Genomic DNA, 23140 nt, shown 5'->3' with positions numbered 1-23140 from the left:
GATGTATAGCTACAGTATAGTATATAAACTGACTGGATTGTACTTACAACTGTTTAAGACCACATGTTTTAAAAATGCTAAAGTATACTTAAAAAACAATTACTAGAATAATGTAGAAATATAACCGACATTACACAAAACTGAGCACAGGTGAGGACGAACTAAAAAGAGCACAGCATTTTCATAATTTCCCACCCCAAGAAATGTCTCGTATTTTCCGTTCATTTAAGATTGAACAGCTACAAATCCCACTTGCGCACAAAGCTGCATTTAATAAAAAAAGAACTCACGAGGTAACAAAGAACGGTCATAAAAACCATAGAGGCAGTGAGTATTTACACATCATGTAAAGTTGCTTTGACATCCAGAAATAGAAGGGGATGCATCATAAATATTGGAGGGGAAGTGTAATTCTTCAACTAAATGTTTTCAGTTAAATGAGAGCAGGCCATTGCTTAAAAAATGAAATGTATAAGCTCATGTTCTGAAGGTATAGCTTTAGGACCTTGTAATGTACAGTTTTATAGTTTTCTGTGTTCTAACAGAAAATTACCTCATAAATAACTTTCAAAAATGTACTAATAAAAACTCTCAAACTACCAAAAAAAAATGTTCCAAACCCAAGAAACAGACTGCAAAGGGATGTGAGGATTTATAACAAATAATCTGCACTGAGCTTCTCTGCACACAATTACAGTGCCTGACGAAGGAGCTCACAATTCTTCAAGATCTCTTTCCAAGTCACCATTTATACATGGCTTTGCAAAAGTATTCAAACCTTTCCAATGACGTAGCATTCTGTTGAAATAAAAATGATTTTAACACATTCTCTATAGTACTCAAAACTGAACACTGTTAAGGATGAAAGAAGTTAAATTTCATTTACACGCTGGTCTTAATTAAGCAACGAGGCAGCGCCACTATAAACTGAGAGGCATTGAACATGCAGCAAGAGGCCCTCCTAAGCAGCTCAACCAGTAACGCCACTCACCCAAACACAGGCTGAGCTCCATGATCCAGGGGTTCAGCTTGGTTCATACCTAGTTTAGAGTAGGATGCAGCGAAGGCTCTCTCATGTCTTAGTGACACAACGACCGCTATGGCATGCAGGCACGAAAAGCCGTCGGTGAACCTTCAACCTCAGGAAGTGAGTTGTCCTTCTTGTGATATGTTAAAAGATGAGCAGCTCACAGGTGGTTCGGCTGGAGCGGTCTGTCTGCTCTTGCCAACTGTCTCCTGCACGAGTTCAGAACTGCGAGCCGCAAAGGAAAATACACCATTGGCTATTCCAAATCCGGTGGATATAATCAACACAAATTGGCAATTAAATTTTTTTTAAAATACAACAAAAGCTTCCAACTACTTAATTCTGGAATTCTCTGCTTCTCAGTATATATTTCACTGCACTGAGATACTGTAATAACCTGACAAAATTAGAGTTGCAATACAAAGGGTCCCCATAATAAGCTGTCTTGACATTTGTCATTAAGCATATATGTTATTAATGAATTAAGGAAACTAATTTTACACCGCAATTATATCCAATTTCTAATTGGCACAGTAAATTAAAAACCCTTACATCACTACTGTTTTAGCCATATAAAAATGCAAGTGCATGTTTTCTTTTTTAGTATAACAGGAGTAGAATCACAGGTGTCAACACCAATTGCTTGGGTGTTAATCAACACAAGGCATTTCACATCTTGGCTAGGCTAGGTCTTATTTAACTAAATCTTTAAGCAATGATAATAACAGTCTGCATGGTATATATACATTTCTTTAATACTGTTTTTTTTAGACAAAGCTACAAAATTGAATTTTAAGCAATCCTGCAATAATTTATGTTAAAGAAAATATTCATATACAACATACTACTTGTAACAATATTTTGAGATGACGAGGTTGAATTCACTTTCATGACATACTGCATTTTAAAAAAATCTGAAAAAAATCAACTACGTTCTCCTGCCGCAAATTTACATAATACAATCATCCAAAGTAAGCAAAATTAGCCTATACTATAATTCCCTCTGGCAAATCCTGAAACTACATGCCACTAGCAATTTATTTTATTTTGGTACAATGTAGAAAGGTGTTGGAGTTCAAAAAGTGGTGAAGCACTATTAATAAGACACGATGACAATTTAAAACTGATTTAAAAGTCCTCACCACTAAAGCTTACCATTTTATACAGAATTAACATTTTTCAAAGTGATACTTTAATTTATTAATCATTATATAACTCACATCCCTTTTGACTGAAGTATATTATTCTAGTCAAAGTCACCTATTTGGAAAGTGACCCCACATTACCTCATATTATTATGGTTAATTGTTTTTGTGAAATACCAGGTCAAACAGAAAGAAGACAGGAGTGGTCAGTTCAAAGAAGTACAATAAGATAGCAGTGTAATGAAAAGATTACTGCTTCCAATGTATAACATTACATGTGAAGAAGCCACCCTTGCTTATTTCCAGCTAGTCATTGTAATTGTGTTTCTTAATCGTGAAACCCAAATACCCTGGATGAATATGTATGACGCTTTTTATTCACAATTTTACATACTCATTGTGAATTTGCATAATGAGTCTAACCTCTTTCCCCCTAAAGAAAGATTTACATATTGAACCACTGTACATTTGCAAGAGATCCCTCAGTGATAGCTAGAAAGTTAAATGGTAAGTGGCAGGAATACTGACAGGACTGCTGTACATTTTTGAGCTGTTCGCTATCTACTTTAAGAAAGGTAGCACCTCCTTGCTATCAAACACATGCGCTTCTACAAAAATAGTTGAGGATACAGCTATTACAAACTGAAGGAAAAGCAGATTAGCACGTAGTGTTTACCAGAGTCAAAAAAATAAAGAGGAAAATTGCATTTTCAAATTAAGAAAAAAGTAACAGTTATGCAAAGAACAATTTTGGCTCTTGAGACCCTTCACATGTTAGTTGTCACTTGTTCTTTTGCAGCCAACATATGCTGATGTAGCTCCCTACCCGAACATTTTCAGGTCAATCCAACAAAACTTAAAGTGAATTTTAAAATCACCATTATATTACTAATTTCATTCTTAAATTTTCCTGTTGACTCTAATTCTATTTATATGTGTTGTTTTGTTACTTCAGATTTAAAAACAGTTGCCATTTTGTTTACTTGAAAAAGCATTTAAGTAGTGGGGATGCCCCCACTGTAATCTGTGAAGAGTTGCTATCACTGTTTGGGCATTTTCTCATATTTTGTTGTAATACAGATACATGCTAGTAAACCATATCTACACACAGCAAACATAAATATCTTATCCAAAATGGAATAATTTTCATAGAAATAATCTCCTTTACACATGACTTTAGAAGGATGGTAGATTAGAGGCACACTACTGATTTACATTATCAATCACCACTTCCTCAGTTTACGGTCTCAAACTGCTTATCAGACTCTAAATTCAAAATTCTGTCATTACATTCCTGGGTCTAAGAAAATAAAATGTTTAAGAATGCTTTAGACACAGCCTGTGTCAGATATATAACAGAAATATAGGAGTTGAGAATTTCATTTTCACAACATTTTCCAGTACCTGTACCAATAAGCCCCACGAGCTTGGCAAAAAAATATTATCCAATAAATATGCATGTAGAAAATATACAAACGTGAACAGAATTATACTAATTATACTATAATTATTGTACTTAATAATGAGAAATAATTAGAAGGCCATTTTGGCTACCCTGATCATGACAAAGGCTAGTTCTGAATGTGTCAGTAGGAAAAAAAAAAAGAATTTTAAAAGGGGCTCACTAGAGGTTACCTGCATCTCAATTAAGAGGATTTTAATTGAGTTCACAGAGACGTTGTAACATTTTAATTTTTAAATGCAAATCTGTCTGACAAGAATATATTTGCTCTTGTGGGGGAAAAAGGTGTAATACCACAATTCTAATAAGGTCAACACCTCTGTATGACCTTTGTATACAATTTACACACCTAATGTAGTTCCTTCCAAGGTGAACTGAAATGCAAACATACTGGCCATGTAAATGTGATAAACTAGATTTTAATTCTCTGCTTTCTAGTATTTGCATGTTAATGGAAAAGAAAGCTACAGTATGTTTGGCTGACACACAGTGTTAAATCAACAGGTCAGGTATAGGTTTTTCCACAATTATCCTAATTTCCATATATTAAACCAGCAGAAAAAATAATCAAGAAAAAGTGACATCTGCAGTCATGCTTACTTATTTTTGCTAAGATTTTCACTGATTGAACTGTCTGCATTGTCTGTAAAGAATCCTGGTTATGAAAGTGACTGCATGGTTTGAATCATCTGATTAAAATGAGCATTTGATAGGAGCACACTGCAATCAGAGGAGCTCAACTCATGTATGACACTCTAGGGAGAGTTCACTCTGATGTACTTGCATAAGGAATTGTCTAGAAGAGGTTAGTAAGAGCTGTAAGGCGTGACAGTTCTATGCTCTTGGTTTGATTTCCATCTGCACATACACCAATCTAAGAGGTATACTACCAAAATGTAGTATCTTTTATTTTGCAAATGCTGCAAGTGCTGTTCATTCTCAAATTCCCAGAGACCAGAATGGGAATACTTATGATGATAATAAAATGTACACATATAAGGCTGCATTATACACGTAAATTATGTTAAGTAGATTAAATAGTTTAAGAAGACGGGCTATTGACAGTGAGGCTAAAAATTCCACACTATTACTACTTGAAGAAATTACATTTTAGGCTCCCTACATTCTGCTTGACTGGAACATTGTCAGCTGACTTCTGGGTAAAATCACTCCCTCATCATAATTGCTTTAACAACTCATCTTTGGTGGCATTGAAAGCCTACATCGTGCCGGCTTTCACTTTAAACACTACATTTCACAAATATGAATGAAACTTGAATTTTAAAGATGTCTGATACAAAGAATGAATTGCAATGCCTCACAAAATGATAACATAAGAGTCTGCAAGTCTACATGCACAGCAGGAACTAGAGTCGGCAAGTCAGAAGCCCCCTGCAATGATTTAGGTAACTTATTATAGTACAGTATTGTATCTCCAGGTGGCAAATTTTCATGGCCAGTTCCTGATGACAAAATGTGCCTTGAAAGCCTTTCAAATAAAAAGTGGTATTACTGTTTATCTGGGTATAGCGGTTCCTTGTTAAAAAAGTCATGCATTACATCAAGGCCAGAATGACAGCTCACTAAGGTAATGGTAATTCAACAATCCTCAATATGTCAACCCCATGGGTTGAATGTATGTTGTAAGCCCTCCTGGACATAGCTGGGGCAGAGACAGGGTCATTCCAGGAAACACTGACCTTATTCATATAGTGCAGATGGACTGCAATCATGCAAAGCCCTTTCCAGTGGGACCAAACAAAAAGATATGCGTTACCTGGGATACTCCAACTAACAGAAATTTGTTGAAGATGACTTTTTGTTCTACCCACCACGATGAAGATATCCTCGAACAGGGAATCCAATGGATCACCGATTGTGATAAGATTTTCCCACCTTCTACCTTTCAAAGTTCTCATCTTCTGTTTGGACTTGAGGAGTATTTGAGTTAGGGTCTTGAGACAACTCTTCCTTCTTCTCTTGTGAAGTACCTACATAGTGTGATTGCTTTCACTTTCATACAGTGCTAATGAGTCTTAACATCTCATTCTCACTGCTTCCAGCCCAGAGCCAAGATGTAGATCCTTCACTGCCCAACTTGTCTTATAAGATCCTTTATTAGCTCACAGGAATGGCTAATTCCACACAAAGCCTAATCCAACAGCCTCATGTGAAATCTGACTTCCTCAGAGTTCCAATTACCTATTCAGACAAGCTATGCCTCATTTTTTAAAACAGGCAGCCATCTTGACTCAAGCATACACCATTCAGCTTGTTGTTTGTGCCAAAATGTAATAAAGCCAGTCTTTCGCTGTATCACATAACCATCTTTTTTTATAACTTGTTTTAGCATTTTTTTCCTTGTTTTAAAATGTTGCTCATAGAATTTGGTTGATCTTTTTTGTACCCCTGCAGCAGTAAAGGTAATTGTTTTAGCTGAGCAGGAAAGAATCCCTAAAATTGTTTTGAGCAGCTACTGAGCAGCTGGACAACTCGCACAACATTCCATTCTCTACATGGAAACACAAAGAGATGCTCACTGCCACAGCTATTGTGATGATACACAACTATGTGTTCATCAGAGTCAAGTAACTCTCTACTTGACTACTCAAAACTAAACCAAACTGCACAATGTCTTCTTGAATCTCTACAGCAGGAACATGAGGAGCTAGGGATGCAGGTGGAAATTCAAAACTTGCTTCTGTATAGAGAGAATTGTAGGAGTCTGGAACCAAATTTGCAGAGCACATGCTTGAAACAGAGGAAAACCATCTACTGTATTTCTTATGCTTTCAACCACGGGTTCCTTTAAGAAAGGGATAGAGAGAATTCTTACAACATTAATCTTTTAAGAATCAAATGAGAAAGATGGGATGTAGGTGTCATTCCTCTCATTCGTAACCTAATCATGGATTAGATTCATTGAAGTATTACTGGAAATGCTGATATTACCATAAAATCTTCCTACATTAGAACTGTAGGTAATACTCTATTTATTTGTATCCCTGTGTAGTGGTAATTACACAGCCAGATGCATTCACTTGTTCTGCTATGTTATGACTTTAACCAGAATTCTTTTTAGGGTTCCATAGATTTTGAACCCTGTCCTTTAAATTAGAGAGAATCCCAACTGGAGTGCTTTCAACTGTGAAGAAGATAAAGTGCAGGGACAGTGAGCCAAATATGTTCATGATTCAGTATCTATACTTCTAAGTGGTAAGAAAATGTTCTCCACTCTTAACTATTGTCTTGTTGAAGCGTTATTATTTTAATGTTTAATGAAATTTTATTATTCTAATATGCTGTACCTAAAAGAAGTGCAGCGCTCTGTAAATGAATACAAAATCCAATGGAGGGTAAGCAATGAGCTGGAAAGCTGAGTGAACAAGCAGAGAATCACAATACAAGGTTGAAGAAATCAGGTAAGACTGAATCAAAAAACCCAAAATCAAGGTGCCATAGAAGAAGTTTTGGAGAATCCAAAAACCAGAAAATCTAGTAGGAATGCAAAGTTTGAAAGTCAGAGCAATACAAAAATAAGCCAGAGGGTGATCTAAAAGCCAAAGTTAAAAAAAAAACAGCCTAAAAACAAGAAAGCTCCCGGAAAAACGCCAAGACAAAGTGAAAAACACACTAAGACTAAACACTGTAGTATCAGTATTGCAGGTTTTAAATACCATGAATTAAGTACATTCAGGTGGGGCTGATTGCCATTCATACCTCATTGTTACAGTAGCGGCCTAATGGACAGGTCTGTCAACTGTGGCGGCAGTTGGCAATCCTACAGCATGAGTGGACATGATAATTATGACATTTTATATGATATTTTGATTTGAATTTAACCCTTCATTTTAATGGACAAAAAGTTTGTGATGTCAATTTGTCTTGTGATGTCAACAAAAGAAAAGGCTTTTCTGACAAGAAATGGTACTGTTCTGTCAATCACTTTTGATTGAAAATGAATTCTAGATTTGAATCGATGTAATTTCTCATTTCACTATCTATGATGATGATTGGATGCCCATCACTACGCAAAAATAACTTTTATCTCAGCTTGACATTGCGACGTGTGTTAGGATGCATTGGAAAAACATTCAGTATATTATTCAACTATTATTCATAGTAACACAGTGTCCGAACATGGCCAAACAGGAACATATTAATCTATACAGCAAATGCAAGATGTCCTCAAGTATTAATATATGAATATAATTTATCATATTAATTCTAAAGAGTCAAAGTAGCCTTGTGGGTACAAATACACATAGAAAAATAAAGTTACACTCATTAATCAAGTGTATTTGCAGTTATTTGTGCTTTTTCAAAGAGCCAAAGGCAAAAAGAAATATTTAACTGACCAGAAATAAAATAATTGCTTTTTAAATATTTAATAAAGTATTTTCTTCCTCAAGGATTTTTGCACAGGTTTTCATTTTTAAGCACTCCTTCTGCTGTATTTAATAATGCACAACATCTTCATTAGAATGACATGAAAGGATACTTTAAAAAATACAAACAAAAGCATTTTTTGGTATTAAAAAAATACCAACCATTTTTTTCATGGGACATCTTTATATTTCTAAGTAGGCCAAAGAACAACATTTTTCTGCCAGAAAATTAAATGATTAAAATTTAAGGAGATAAAAGCATCATACTGAGTGTAAAAGACCAGTGCACATTAAATGCAGCACATTTTTTAATTCTTTTCATTTTTAATTGAAAATTCTTTTGAATTTTATAACTCTGTGAACACCTTTCCTACAACACATCAACCTAGGAATGTAAACATGATCGGATGTTTTGAGCAGTTTGGAAGGTTCTAAGCTCTGTTTTCCATATCAATCTTTTTTTTTGTTAGTACTAAGACCTCTGGAAGTAATTAGACCATAGAGTAATGTTTTTTTCTGCACCATTGATATACCATAGGCTACATCAAACAAAGTCAATTAATTAAAGTTTCCAAGTGCTGTCCATTTTTCAGATAATATCATGTATAGACCATGTCAAAACCACAGAGAAGTTCAATATACCAGTACTAGTAGGATCATGTAAACATAGGAACTATCTGATTATCAGGCTATGTAATGCCTAATTAATAGCCAGTGACAGTCTTCTTAACCGTACAAACATACAGAACATCATGAACTAGAGAGCAGCATTGCAGTGACTTCCATGAAGTCAATTCAAAAGGCCATGGACTCACTAAGGTGCTATATTTGTATACCTTATCTCTTTTCAAGCAAAAGGACTCTTACCTCATTCAATTTGCAGAATATGACAAGAGAAATCTTCACTATAATGGATTGGCAAAACAACAGCTGGTTACCATTAAACACACTTTAAACAGGTTAGCCACATGTCTTTTCCTGCTTCTTTATAAAAATGTCAAAATACAGTTTTGTGTGTTGGATTTTGCTAGCAGTGTCATTTTTATGGACAGCTTTATCTACAAAATGCATTTGCATGTCATAATTTATTTTCCTTTAAGACCACGTGAAAGATTGTCTTTTCCTAGAAAATGATTAACAAAATGTGATCTATACAGGCCTGATATTAAAATATGAAACAGAAAATCTTATTTGTACATATGCATTTCAATTGAATGTGCATTCAAGATCAGAGCTCAGTTATTTGTCAGCAGATGCATCAGATATGATTGAAAATGAATGATCAGTGCAATTACAACCTTTTTTTCAAAATACATGTGCAGAAAGCTACTTATGAAATTGTAACCTTTAAAATCATAGGGACAAGTATTCAAACAGCAATTCACTGGAAGTAACTGTTTAACACCATTACTACTAGTGTGTTGAGTTAAGGTACCTGTATCTGTCAAAGCCTTTCGTCTTACATTGTATAACACTGTAACACCATAAAACACACTTCATTTGCACATTTCTTTCCCATATTGCTCAAATGAAGAGGTTAATAGCAGACTGTAGGGGCAACTAAAACACTGCTGGCAGGCATAATGCAAGCATGAATAATTTGCAATTCCAAGGTTACCATCATATATTCAAACAAATTAATGAATGAATGAGTCCCTGAGACTATTGCAGGCATATTTACATAGACACTATCTTATTATATGTTGTCTACCTGTTGTCAGACGGAAGTAATGACAGCAAAGCCAAGGATGACAGCTTCCTTCTCTCTGGCTGTGTAATGTTGTCCATTCGGTCCACCCACATCTCAATCAAACTGCCCAGGAGCTGATCCATCTTAAAAAGGAAAGAAGACTCCGGTGGGTGGATATGTTTTCTTAGAATTAAATAACCACTGTACAGAACCTTAGACCTTAGAACTAACAGACCCATGGAATATCAGATCACTGTCTGGGACAATGAGTACAATATACAGTATAACACTATATTGTCATTTTCATTGCTATTTTTTGATTACCTGTTCAAGGTAAAGTTGCAGTTATGAAGATATAGAAGTCAAATATTTTATGCACAAAATTTAAAAAACAGAATATGTTGAAAGCTAAAGAATAATTAAATTATTATAAAGAGACTGAGTACTGCCTTTGTATTCTTTTTTAAAGTAAAATATAAACAAGATCAAGAACAGGACATTGGATAATGGTGATTTATGAACTGATGTAGTATATACACAGCAATATCAAACTATGATAAAATACTGTTAAACGCTAACAGTACTTAACAGTTTAATAACAGTAAAACACTGTTATTTTTGGTACAACATACAGTATATGCCAAACTACACTCACATTTAGCAACAGTCATATAATAGTGATTTAATATGTTAAACGTAATAAATATTGATATGATTCATTCAATCACACTTGCCTCAAGGTGAAGGAAAATGCTCTCAATATACTTGCAGTGTTGTGCTAGTCACTGCTAGTACTAAGTAAAATAATATTGAATTGTTTTTTTATTTTTAATTATCCCTTGTTTGCATAGCATTTTATGACTTGAATAAAGTGGTGTTTTAAGACAGACTGCTGCTGCTATTGCATTAGAATGTTCTTCGGTTTGATTAAGAAAATAAGGAAAGTTCGCAGATGAGAGGAGCCTTATTTAGTCGGCAGTAGCTAACGGAGACTGTGCTTTAGTCTGCCTAAATCTTCTCATTGAGTTAAAAGGTGAAGTAATTTCTTGTCTATATAATGTGCATTTTAGCAGGCTTACTGGCACATAATGGCTTCTGTGCATCAACTAGGTGTCCACCTATATGAAAAGTACCTTGGGACCTATGAAAAATGCAATCATATATATCTAATTAATTAAATGCAATTCCCCATAGTTCCCACTTGGATGCTCTGGTTAAATGATAAAGGCTAAATTATACTTCTCAGTTGTTAACCATTTGATGGATGTTGGAAGAAGGGCTTTTTGTAGCCAGTTTTCAGAAAGTACCTTCAATCCATGAATGTAAGAGCAAAATATAACACACTGTATGGTTTCTTTCACTGAACTGTAAGTGACATACTGTATACAGTATGTGCTCCTAGCATAATGCCTTTTCTTATTTGTTTGCTTTATACTGGTTTTATATAGGCTAAATATGCAACTGCACGCCAAGTGGCGTTAGAAGAGGTTAATCAACCCCGTTCTTTCTTCATAACTGAAATACAGCTTAGGAAATTAAGAAAAAAAAAATCTGAACTAATTATTACATCTTCAGAAGAAACTGGTGGACAAAAAGAACAAATCAATATACCACTTTTATTTCTACTGCTCATAGTACACACTTGAGTAAAAACTGAAAGATGGCAATTTTTATTTTAATGATCTCCATTGTTGGAGATACCCCAAAACAGAAAGCCAGCATAAGCCATTTCCTTTTCCTTTTCTGCTATAACTACAATTTTGAGAGTTGTTGTTATATTTATTATATATAGTTACCTACATTAGTTTAGTTCTGTTCTGACTAAATGTTAAATAACCAAAGAAATGATCAATATTATTTGGATCTGTATGCAATAAACTGAAATTTGCCATTAACTATGCTCAGGATAATAAACCAAATGATCTTAAGTGAATATGTAACTCTTTGAGCTACAGGCTCATCCTAAAATATACACAGTTAACAGAAAGACTAGTTATTTAGAAGTACAAGAGTAAGAGTGAAGATATTGTGTTGCCATCTTTTTTTCTCATATGTAAGGCACGCTGATCAGTCCTACAATATTAAATATGAATCAGCATAAAGCTTGCTGAAAACATTTCAGACAATAATTGAAAAGGGTTTACAACCTAAAAGCAAAATGTTTTTTTGTGATATATAATCTTCTGGAATAAGATCTCGGTGAGGTCCTTATTCTTATTATTTTCGTTCATCTGATGATTGTAGTCTACTGAATCTACACCCTAAAACATACTCAGGAGCACATCAGCATTAATGATGTAAAATACAAAACATATTAAAGTTCTTATTAAAGACCATGGGCAGACATGGTGGCATGTCACCTCACAGTCACCCCTTGCAGCGCTGAGGCCCTGGGTTCAGCTTTAGACCTGGGTTGCTATCTGCATGGAGTCTATATGTTCTCCCTGTGTTCACAGGTGCATTCCTTCAGGTGCTGGTAGCACTGGTAGGCTAATTAGCTTCTGGGAAAATTGACCCTGGTGTAAGTGTGTTTGTGTCCTGCAATGACAGCTGACTCTGGCTCCTTCAAAACACTGAACTGGAAGGTTTTAGAAAATAATAATAATAATAATAATAATAATAATAATAATAATAATAATAATTGCTTACACTTATATAGCGCTTTTCTGGACATTCCACTCAAAGCGCTTTACAGGTAATGGGGACTCCCCTCCACCACTACCAATGTGCAGCATCCACCTGGATGATGCGACGGCAGCCATAGTGCGCCAGAACGCTCACCACACATCAGCTATCAGTGGGGAGGAGAGCAGAGTAATGTAGCCAATTCATAGAGGGGGATTATTAGGAGGCCATGATTGGTAAGGGCCAATTGGAAATTTGGCCAGGACACCGGGGTTACACCCCTACTCTTTTCGAGAAGCGCCCTGGGATCTTTAATGGCCACAGAGAGTCAGGACCTCGGTTTTACGTCTTATCCGAAGGACGGCGCCTGTTTACAGTATAGTGTCCCCGTCACTATACTGGGGCATTAGGACCCACATGGACTGCAGGGTGAGCGCCCCCTGCTGGCCCCACTAACACCTCTTCCAGCAGCAACCTTAGTTTTTCCCAGGAGGTCTCCCATTCAGGTACTGACCAGCTCACACCTGCTTAGCTTCAGTGGGTAATGGAAAATGGAAGGACAGAAGGATGGATTAAAGACCATTAAACTTATGAACAAAAATAAAATAATGGCATATAGTGTATTGCACTGTAAACCCTAAAGCAAAACCAGAGTTTTAAGTGTGCTGCACAGCGATATTAAACTACAAAAAACCTAAATTGAAACATTCAAAAAGTAGTAGATTGTTAGTGATCCTCATGAAAAGTTTAATAATATCTTATAGCACACAAAAACAATCTGTATCATATTTGTGATTAATTCGTAATGAATGTAGAATCTACATCTCGCTTAACTGTTTTTGATAAAAGCTTTCACTAGAAAAATAAGATCCAGAGGACCCGCAATCAGAAATATTTTGTACATAAACGTGCATGCATGATCAGTAGTTATGAGGAAGACCTTGTGAGATATACAGGCGACCTAATCCACCTGGTTTTTAGCCTGAAACCTCAAGTTTATAATTAAGCCACTCCAGAAAAATCTAGTTCTCAAGAACAATTCAGCAATCAACACATCAGCTACTGCATAATTACTAAGTATCACATCATAGTGATAGCTAATTATGACTATTCTACATGTGTTTAAAGACAAACAGATTGAGTTTTAAAATGACAATTAAATTATGTAAAATCGATGTCATAATGTATCATAAATAAATCAACAAACAGAAACATAAACAGAAGGTAAAGAAAACAGTTATTTTCTACCTGACTGGCATGGGTAAGTGCTCTTACAGTTTGCCCCAAATGTATTCATAACCTTGACCAAATATAACTCAAAGGAATTTAAGCAAATACAATTTAATCATACATCTTTTTCCCCATATATTATAAATATACATTATCTTGTTTTTCTTTGTTTTTTTATTGTATTCTTGCATTCGGTTTTGCAAAAAAAAGGCCCCATTAATTTCCCAGAAATACTGGGAATTAACACAATTAGTGTCTGTACTGAAAAAAATTGTTAATATAAACAATTTTTGTTCCTTTTTTAAGGAGAAACTTAATATTATCTTGTTTTCATAATAACCCTTAAATGCGCCATCTACACAATAACTGTATCCGTTCCTCTTATAAAACGCAACGAATACTGCTACAGTTATAGATGACTAGAAACTTGAAATAAAGTGTGCGACACCTGACAGTGTAAATATTTCCAGCTTCAAAGCAGAGGGGATATTTTCTGAGATGTAGGAGGTCCCCTGATCAAAACCAATTGCAAAGTTTACCTTGGTTTACCTAGTTAATTAAGTTGTGGGTAAATGATTGACACTGAGCAGTCCAGAAACACACCATATAAACATAATATAAGATGACATTCAGATGAAAGAAATCACAAGAGAGGGAGGGATCAGGACGAGTAGGAATTCATAATTATCCATACAAAACCTGATTGGAGCTGTATTTGAACCTTGATAGAGACTGCTTGCTATCCTGTGCTTTTAGGGAACTTTGGTTTCCTGAGTAAAGACACCTCAGTCAAGACTTTCCTGCTTGTGGGTGCATCTTCAGAATAGGGAGATAGGCTCCCACTTATTTTGTGGCATCTGAGATTGCAGATTAAGAGACATTTAAGTGCAGGTTGTATTATATTAATCATAGAAGGCAGCTTATCTCTTATTTTGACCTCATTATTCAATACCTAGTAGCAGACTGAGGTTTTCTGCATGATTAGGATATGAGGCCTCTGAAACACCTTGTCCATACAAACTGCAAATATAGTAACTTGTTTGTTGTATGCTTATGTTTTGTGTAGTGGGGTATTTGTATCGTCATTTGTTCAACATTTGTTTAACCAAGTGTGCCTGTATTATTACTCTTTTCACCAAAGCAGTGCCAAAGCACAAATAATCGACTTGCCTCTAATTAAACCAACACCTCGGGTATATTCTGGAGAAACTGCCTACAAGTTCGGGGTTATGAATAATTATTTTACTTATTGACTAAACTCTGATATTCACCATTTTCATAACCTCCTATCTGTAACAATACAAATTTTAAAAAATGAATAAAGTTATTTACTTGGTACTTCTATAAAGAAGTGGGAAAAACATTCAGAAACATCTCATTTGAAAAAACATTCAGAAACATATCAGGATATTGCAAACCTACCCAGATGAAATACCCCTTACCTTCTGGTTGAACTCTGCTGCCATTTGTGAGAGCAGTGAAGAAAAAAAGTTTGAATTCTGTAGAAGTACTCTCCCCATCACACCCAGGTAGGTAGACATTACAACAGGATACCTCTGCAAACAAAAATGTATTATAGAGCTAACACAGAGCAAAGAATAAGATAAATAATTAATTACAGTACACATACTTTTGGATGCACAGATAAAATAACTTGTGTTATATGTAAAACAGACTGATTTATCAAATGAGATGAGTATTTCTCAGGTACTGAGTGTTGAAAACAATTAAGAATCAGACACCCAGGCAAGTTCAGTTTGTCTTGACTTTAACTTCAGCGAATAACTTTTGAAGCTAAACTTGGTAAAACCAAGTAGATTTTGAACATTTGAACAAGAATTTTCCACATTCTGCAAAGCTCATATAAAAGATAGCTGATTAGGACATAGGTTCATGTAGGTAGCTGCGTCGGTGTGCACAGGCTGCAAATGAACAGGTGAAGTTTTATTCCATGCTGAAAGGAAAAGAAAAGAGACACAACAGGTCGGTTGTGGAGCCTTCTTCAGGTGAAGAAAGTCCCTGAAGAACGCTCCATAGCTGAAAAGTTGTGTCTCTTTTCTTTTCCTTTCAGCATGGAATAAAACTTCACCTGTTCCTGATTAGCTTCTTACACATGGCCTTACCTCTCCATCTATGATGCCACGGAATACTGAAGGCAACAGGGGCTGGAACATATGGGCACCCAACATGGGGCTCACTTTTATTGCGATTTCTACAACCTAGAAGATAAAAAGGAGGATTGATTTATTTGTGAGTGAGGAGCTCTTTTACGGCACTGGCAGGAGGATAGATTTAAGAACAAGGTGAAGGTCTACTACAGAGGTTAGATAGAAAAACAGCTTCAGAGGAGAAAATGAAAGTTTGAGGCTGTAAAACAAATTTAATGACTGCCCTCCCAAGCTACTGTACATGAAAACAATTAGACATACAATAAAAGCATATATAAAAAAGGCATGACATCTTCCTAGAGTTAGATGTCTGAGGTAGTCAAATGCCATTGGCGTCCAACACTACAACCGCTTCTTTTTAAATACACATGAAACGCATAAAACTTAAATTAATTTGTAAGTGGTGTGCCACTGGGGATTGGTGATGTTGCAGATTTAAATAAGAAAAATACGCTTTGCCTAAGCAAAGGCAAATAAAATGCATTATCAGCATGCAATTGTGCAGTTGTTCTGATATTATAAAAATGACTGAAAAGCGTCCATAAAAAACTACTTTAAGAGTTCTGAAACATACTTCACATGTGAAAAGAACATAAATCAGCTTGATGTAAATTGTTACCCAGAAACATTCAGGGCATCACGGTCTTCATGGTAATTATGCACAAGAACTTTCAGGATTTTATACAAGATAAAAATCTTTACCCAGAGGTTATATACAACAATCTGTCAAATGTTGATGCGGATCTTTGAAAAACACTTGAGAATAGCCTAACAAGCAGAGATGAATCATCTCCTCATTAACATTTCTAATGCTCTTAAAAAGCAGTGCCTTCTGCTTTATATGCATTACTTCATTACTTTAATACACAGAACATAATATTATTTAAGTGCACAGATTATTTAAAAAATATATATTCATTACCAAAGTGATAACGGTTTGCACATTAATTGGGTAAATCAAAAACAATGGCAGGTCCATCAGCTCGATCTGTACATTCTGTAGGGACTCTCAACGGAGTTGAAATTCCATTCGAGTTAAACAGACAGCTGGTTTAATATTCTTCCCAACAAGCATGATGTACTCATCAGTAAGAAAAGCTTTCACCCAACCACCAGAAAGCTTGCAGCATGGGCGAAGACCATGAAGGCCGTTTATGGGAGCAGACTTCATAGGAAACCTGCCATTGGGGATGAATGGAAGAAGCAAGAGCCTGAACCCACTCCTATTGCACTCCTATTAAGTCCCTTGAAGTGGCAGGCAGATATTCAGATATTCTGCCCTGTCTTTACACGTATAGTGGTTCACCGTTTTTTTCAACCTGTCTGCCATGCCACAGTGGTGTCGGAAATGAATGGGATTGCCGCTCAATTTTGGAAATGACTTTAAAAAAAAAAGGACATGAAAAAAACAACCCTTTCATATCTATTTTTTTTGGGGGGGAGGGGGGTAAACACTGTTTCATGATACATGTTCGGTGTATACACATGAACCCTAAGACAGTTCACGTGGCATCCTGTGTGGTGCAAGTTAAGACTGACTGCTCAATCTGTCACAATTCCTGCTAGGATAAGGAAACCTTGCGCATTGAGAAAACTTCAGATTAAGCACTGAAATACATTTTGGTTAACTGTTATAATAACACAATACTTGCAATATTTGGGCTTCCTTTAATAAATAACTTGTTGGGTTCCTCAGATCAATAAGCTACTAACTACCAAATGGACAACATAGGTCACAAATGAAAAAAAAGCCATTCAGTCTTTATGTTCTACTGTATGATAGCTTTCATGGGATTGCATTAATTAATTATCTTACAATAACATTTTCTCTCTAAACATCACTAAAACACCTCATTAAAGTTTCATAGCAGTTTCCAAAAATCATCTAGTTAACTGAGTTTCCTTTTCAAGATTTTGTTCCTACTTTATGGATAGTCTCTGTATAGTGTATTTTGTGTGTTGCTGAATACAGTACACTAAATTATTCCAGTTGGGATTTACAAAGCACTTATCCTAAAAGCATGTACTATTTTTAATATAAATGGAGGTGGTAAACAAACATGTAGCCAGAAGCTGTTACTTTCTGAAAGTCTTGCAGAAGTCAGTGGTGCGTGTTTATGGATTTCTAAAGGGAATCACTATGGCAGAACATCTGAGCCAGTCAGACAGAAAGATATAAGTCATAAGGATTTGAAAGATAAATGAATAAAACCTATTTAAAAAAAAAAATAGAACAACACCAAAATCAATAATTTTTACACCATCTTTGCTATTGATAAAGATACAGTAAATTAAAAGAATGTAATTTCTACTCTCTACTTATGTTGCATCGTTAAGGTATTTTACAAGAATAAGTACATAAGCGATTCCTTAAAGAGGTTATTTTTTGCATTTACATCACATTTTATCATTAGCAACACACAGGAAAAAAATTAATGTACTTTATAAGGAATGTGGTGTGTTTTGGGCATTTATTTTATAACATACATTCTTGTAAAAGGCAATCAGCAGCTTTTGCCCCCAAACTAAAAACTTCTTCTCTAATTTCTAATTTCTCTTAGTTAAAAGAATTGGTCAAGGGTTAGTTTAATGAGGCACCAGGTGACAAAAAATATACCCAAAACACCAAACACCATTTATAAAGTTAAAGCTTTTTAGAAACTATGATAAAGCATAAATTAGATAAAGCAGGCTGATTAATCAATCCATGCTTAAAGACATTACCATGTTAGGCATCTATAAAAATTCCTAGACTTATTAATGTTATTATTTTAAAGGCTAATATTGATCCCCAAGCTCCAGGATAACTTAAATCTTTAGATCTAATATGGACAAATTTGTAAATTGGTTTACAAAACTGTACATTGATTTTTACTATTGTTATTGTCTCACATCCTGAAGATCCGTTCTGGCTGATGAGGGACTTAAGCCTGTTGAGGTGACCATGTGATACACAACAGACACACACCATGAACAGCAGATAAGAACAATCGAGCAGGAGAGTAGGCAATGAAGAAAAAGCACTCATTACTCTTTGGGTGTGAAAGAAATGTCCAGGCAGAACTGGAGTCAAGTGTTAACAAAAATATTCAATTTATAACATCTTGATCTGTCATTGTGAATGGTCTTCCTCTGTCGCATGTGTATTTTTTCATCAAACTACTACTACTGTTTATTATGTGAGAGGCCACTTAGCGGGCCTTTCTTGTATAAATGGAACTCAAGCCACACCAAGCTGACAGTTTCTGCTTTCAGATGTGCTGAAATACTGGCTAGTGGTTAATTAGCAATACAGTATGTTAATACATAGAAGCAGCCTAAACAGTTAGTTTGTGAATTCAGTGCTCTTCTCAAACTCAGATATGTGGTGTTCTTATATTAAATGGTTTTTGCACCATTTTGTGTTAAAAAATGTTCTAATTCTCATAATTCTACCATTCACCCCTGTGGAAAAGGCTGAACTATGTGGATGGTTTTGCTCTGCTTCATTTCTTTAATAAGGAAAAAATATTTAAATATTGCAGACAATATTCTAAAACTTGTGTAGGGAGTTACCACAAATATTAATCATTAATCATAATCTCTACTAGTTTCCTAAGATAGGAAGGTGTAGCAGTAAGGAGTAAAGGCAAAGATTTATGGGTGTTAAATAATGTTCAGAAATATTAGGTAATTTGTTACATTTATACAATCATAAAACACAGAAGGCATGCTAGTAAATAATTCTGTAATAGGGAATTATGAACATGAGAGAATACTGTACATAAACCTTCATAGTTTGAAAAAAGTAATTATTTTCCACTGCATTACTAGTGAAGAAAGCATTAAACAATTGACAAGTATAATTTTTTACAACATTTTTGCAGGAGTAGAGAAAAAAAATCTACTAAAACGCCATAACTTTTCTTAGGTGGTCATTTCTCACACTTTCTTGTTTCATATAAAACTAATACAACACCCAGAGGACAGAATCATGGGAGTTACTAGACACAATTTAGGAAACAACATGCCTGAAGCAAAAAAATGTTACATAGGTATCTATAATTTATAAATGCCAGTGATTAATGGTTTCTGTGTATCACTAAGAAGGCAATTTTCAGTATTAACCCAGGAAAAAAAATCAAAATCTTTTAGAAATGCTGAGCCATAAAAAAAGTCTTGAAAATGTTACAGATGAGGAGGAGGTTGGTTATCATTTATCAGTAGGATAAAGTACAAATGTTTGCATGAAGAAATGCTCTTAAAGTGTGCTGCAAACAAAAATGACGAAGAGCAGGAATTAATCACAAGACTAATAAACTGGAAAGGAGTCACTGAACAAAATTAAAGTAATACATTAAGATATGAAATGCAGCTAATAAGATTACACAATTATCAAATAAGAAGTACTGAATTGTGAGGAAAGACAATTGATGAAAATTGATGAAAAGCTTGTGTATAGCTTTGGTCACATTATTCTGAAAAACCTGGTTCTGCGGTGGAAGTAAAAAAAAAATCAGAATTATTCCCAGACTGAAAGGTAAGGCACACACTATGGGGTAGCAGCACGAGACATTTATGAGCTTCAAACTCAGCGACTAACTACATAAAAACCAATCTATAAAACAAATTTATCTACAAAAGCTTTTTATACACAAGGCGCTACAAAGGGTTGGAACAAGCTACAACAACACACAGCAGAATTCAATTCACTAGAAATTTTCAAAATATTCCAGCCAATATGCTACACCTGTCAAAAGAGCAAAATGAACCCAAGTGCCTCTTTTGACTTGGAACCTTCTGGAAGTTCAAAACCAAACATGTTAGAAAAAACATTACAACAGTAATAAATGTGACACTTCTTGACAATAAAAATACCATATCATTGATAAAGTAATAAATATGATAAAGTTCTGCTAAGAAAAAGAGTTCATTTTAGTGCGTCATATTTACAGAGATTCTGTTTCACTAGAAAGTGAAGATGCCATAAATTTAATTAGCAGAGGCACATTATGAAAGATTGCTTTTTCCTTAGCTAATTTTTACTGTTAACAAAGCCTCCACTGATAGTAAGAAATACTTTTTGGTGTAAGTGCATTTTAATGTGAGTACATTAACAATTTGACATAAATGTGTCTTTGCATCTGCTTAACAATCAAAAAGCACATAAATTCAAAGAAGTCAACAATTAATAATCAGCGTAAACCCTATATAAGAAAATATATTGCAATGTTACAGTGTTTATGAGACAAAAGTAAATGGCTTTTAAAAAACTCAATGACAGTAAAGATAGTAGAGCAGTTCAGAAGGGTCTATGGGTATGTGACTCATACACTCAAACATTCGCCATCCACCACTAACAACAGTCTTCCCTTCACATTTAACAAGTAATTGATAAACACTAACAAACACCTGAAAAATGACTTTCAGAACAACAATGTAAATACCTTACATAAAGAAATGTGTGCAATGGCTGTGACCATTATCAGGAACAAACAGCTTTCTGATAAGAATAGATGGATGACAGCATGAAGCAAGTTTCCGTACTTCAACATTTTAATTAGATCATACAGGAGAATGGAATGGAATGGAATGGACAGCTTTTAATTGGTGGTTAATTGCAACTCACAACTGGCAACCCTCTAAAGCCCAGCAGGTGTGAGCCTGGTCGGTACTTGGATGGGAGACCTCCTGGGAAAAAGTAAGGTAGCTGCTGGAAGAGGTGTTAGTGGGGTCAGCAGGGGGTACTAACCCTGCGGTAAATGTGGGTCCTAATGCCCCAGTATAGTGACAGGAATACTATACTGTAAAAAGGCACCGTCCTTCGGATGAGACGTAAAACCGAGGTCCTGACTCTGTGGTCATTAAAAATCCCAGGGCGTTTCTCGTAAAGAGTAGGGGTGTAACCCCGGCGTCCTGGCCAAATCTCCCCCTGGCGCTTATCAGTCATGGCCTCCTAATAATCCCCATCTATGAATTGGCTTCATTAGTCTGTTCTCCCCACTAATAGCTGATGTGTGGTGAGCATTCTGGCACACAATGGCTGCCGTCACATCATCAAGGTGGGTGCTGCACATTGGCGGAGGGTCCCCATAAAGCGCTTTGAGAGGAATGTCCAGAAAAGCGCTATTTAAGTGTAAGCAATTATTATTATTATACCAAAAGTAGAATTTATAAAATAGTAATTTCCTACTTTAAATTAAACTTAGAATGTTTGTTTTTTTAATATGAAATGTGACCTCCTTACCTTACATTAAATGTTATTTAAAATTGTTCTTGCAGTAGAAAAAAAGCATGTTCACTTTACCATGTGCCTAAGTTATAGATTTACAATAGGTGAACTTAATTAAAAATAAAGTCACAATCATAGTATGTTTTTTATGGGAAGACTCTCCAATTTCTTTCCAGTTTTGCACTGTAATTTGGTTCTCTGCATTTTTTAGGTTACCATGCTAAAATTATTTTGAAAACACCGCTGAGGATGTTGAGGAATAACACATGCTTGGCAATTTGAAAAAAAAAACTTTTTAATTTCACACACAACTGCACCTGAACTGAAAGGTATTTGCCACAGAAACGGTCTGTGTTTAATCACTTGGCTTAAGCACAAAGGTTGAGGCTGATGCTCAGTTAGATGAGACCTGCTTTCTACAGCAATGAAAATATTACCTTTTGGAGTAAACTATCCACCACCTACTGAAATATTTAGAAAAAGAAAATGTGGTACCTCCAACACATTTATCTAAAAAGGAAGAGCTGCAAATGCTGCTGTACAGTAGATACAGTAGAGGGTATCGTGATCCCTGTAGTACTTCTGTCTTACAGGTTGAAATGCCTTTGTCTGAAACTCAGGCTAATGACATAGTTAAGGATTAATATGTAATACATTCATATAGCAATCTCATCCCATACAACAGTGCCTCATGTAAAGGAGAGGAGCCACTTTAACACCTACCTGGATGTTGTATGACAGCCATTCTGCACCAGCACCTCTACTACGCAGATCAGCTGGAGAAGTGAGAAACTACTTGACCAACTGATTTGAGGGAGAAATGTAGGTAAGCCAGACCAGAATTTTGCCAGGATACCAAGGTTACCACCCCTAGTCGAATGAAGAATGCCATGCGATCTATAAATAACAAAAGGCAGTCAGGATCTGGATTTACCATGACACCCAAAGGACGGTTCCTCCTATAGCAGAGCCGTCTACTAGGACAATGGACTGGAATTTCTGGGCCAAGGACAAGAGTGGCTACTGGTGCACCAACATCACTCACCACAGCAACGTGGTTTTCTTCAAAGGTATACTATCCAAGATCCGGCTACAACATGACAATACTGCAGTCCTGAGAACAGGAGGCACCTTTTTATGCAAAGATTTATGGGAGTCATGCTGAGATTCTATATGTATATATTGCAGCTTCTG

General features: G+C 35.5%; 1 protein-coding gene across 1 annotated transcript in view; it reads right to left on the bottom strand.

Annotated features, from left to right (window-relative positions):
- Nucleotides 1-23140, bottom strand: part of ipo11 (importin 11) — a 275680-nt gene that overhangs the window by 80917 nt on the left and 171623 nt on the right. The window contains exons 25-27 of the mRNA XM_088629761.1: nt 15691-15786; nt 15010-15123; nt 9734-9855 (exon numbers count right to left, since the gene is read on the bottom strand). Of these exons, the coding sequence (XP_088485887.1) occupies nt 9734-9855; nt 15010-15123; nt 15691-15786 (332 nt within the window). The remainder of the gene's footprint in view (nt 1-9733; nt 9856-15009; nt 15124-15690; nt 15787-23140) is intronic.

The sequence above is a fragment of the Lepisosteus platostomus genome, chromosome 4 (assembly GCF_059453375.1).
Source record: "Lepisosteus platostomus isolate fLepPlt1 chromosome 4, fLepPlt1.hap1, whole genome shotgun sequence".
In the NCBI taxonomy this organism is placed as follows: Eukaryota; Metazoa; Chordata; class Actinopteri; order Semionotiformes; family Lepisosteidae; genus Lepisosteus; species Lepisosteus platostomus.
This window is presented reverse-complemented; position numbering and strand designations above follow the sequence as displayed.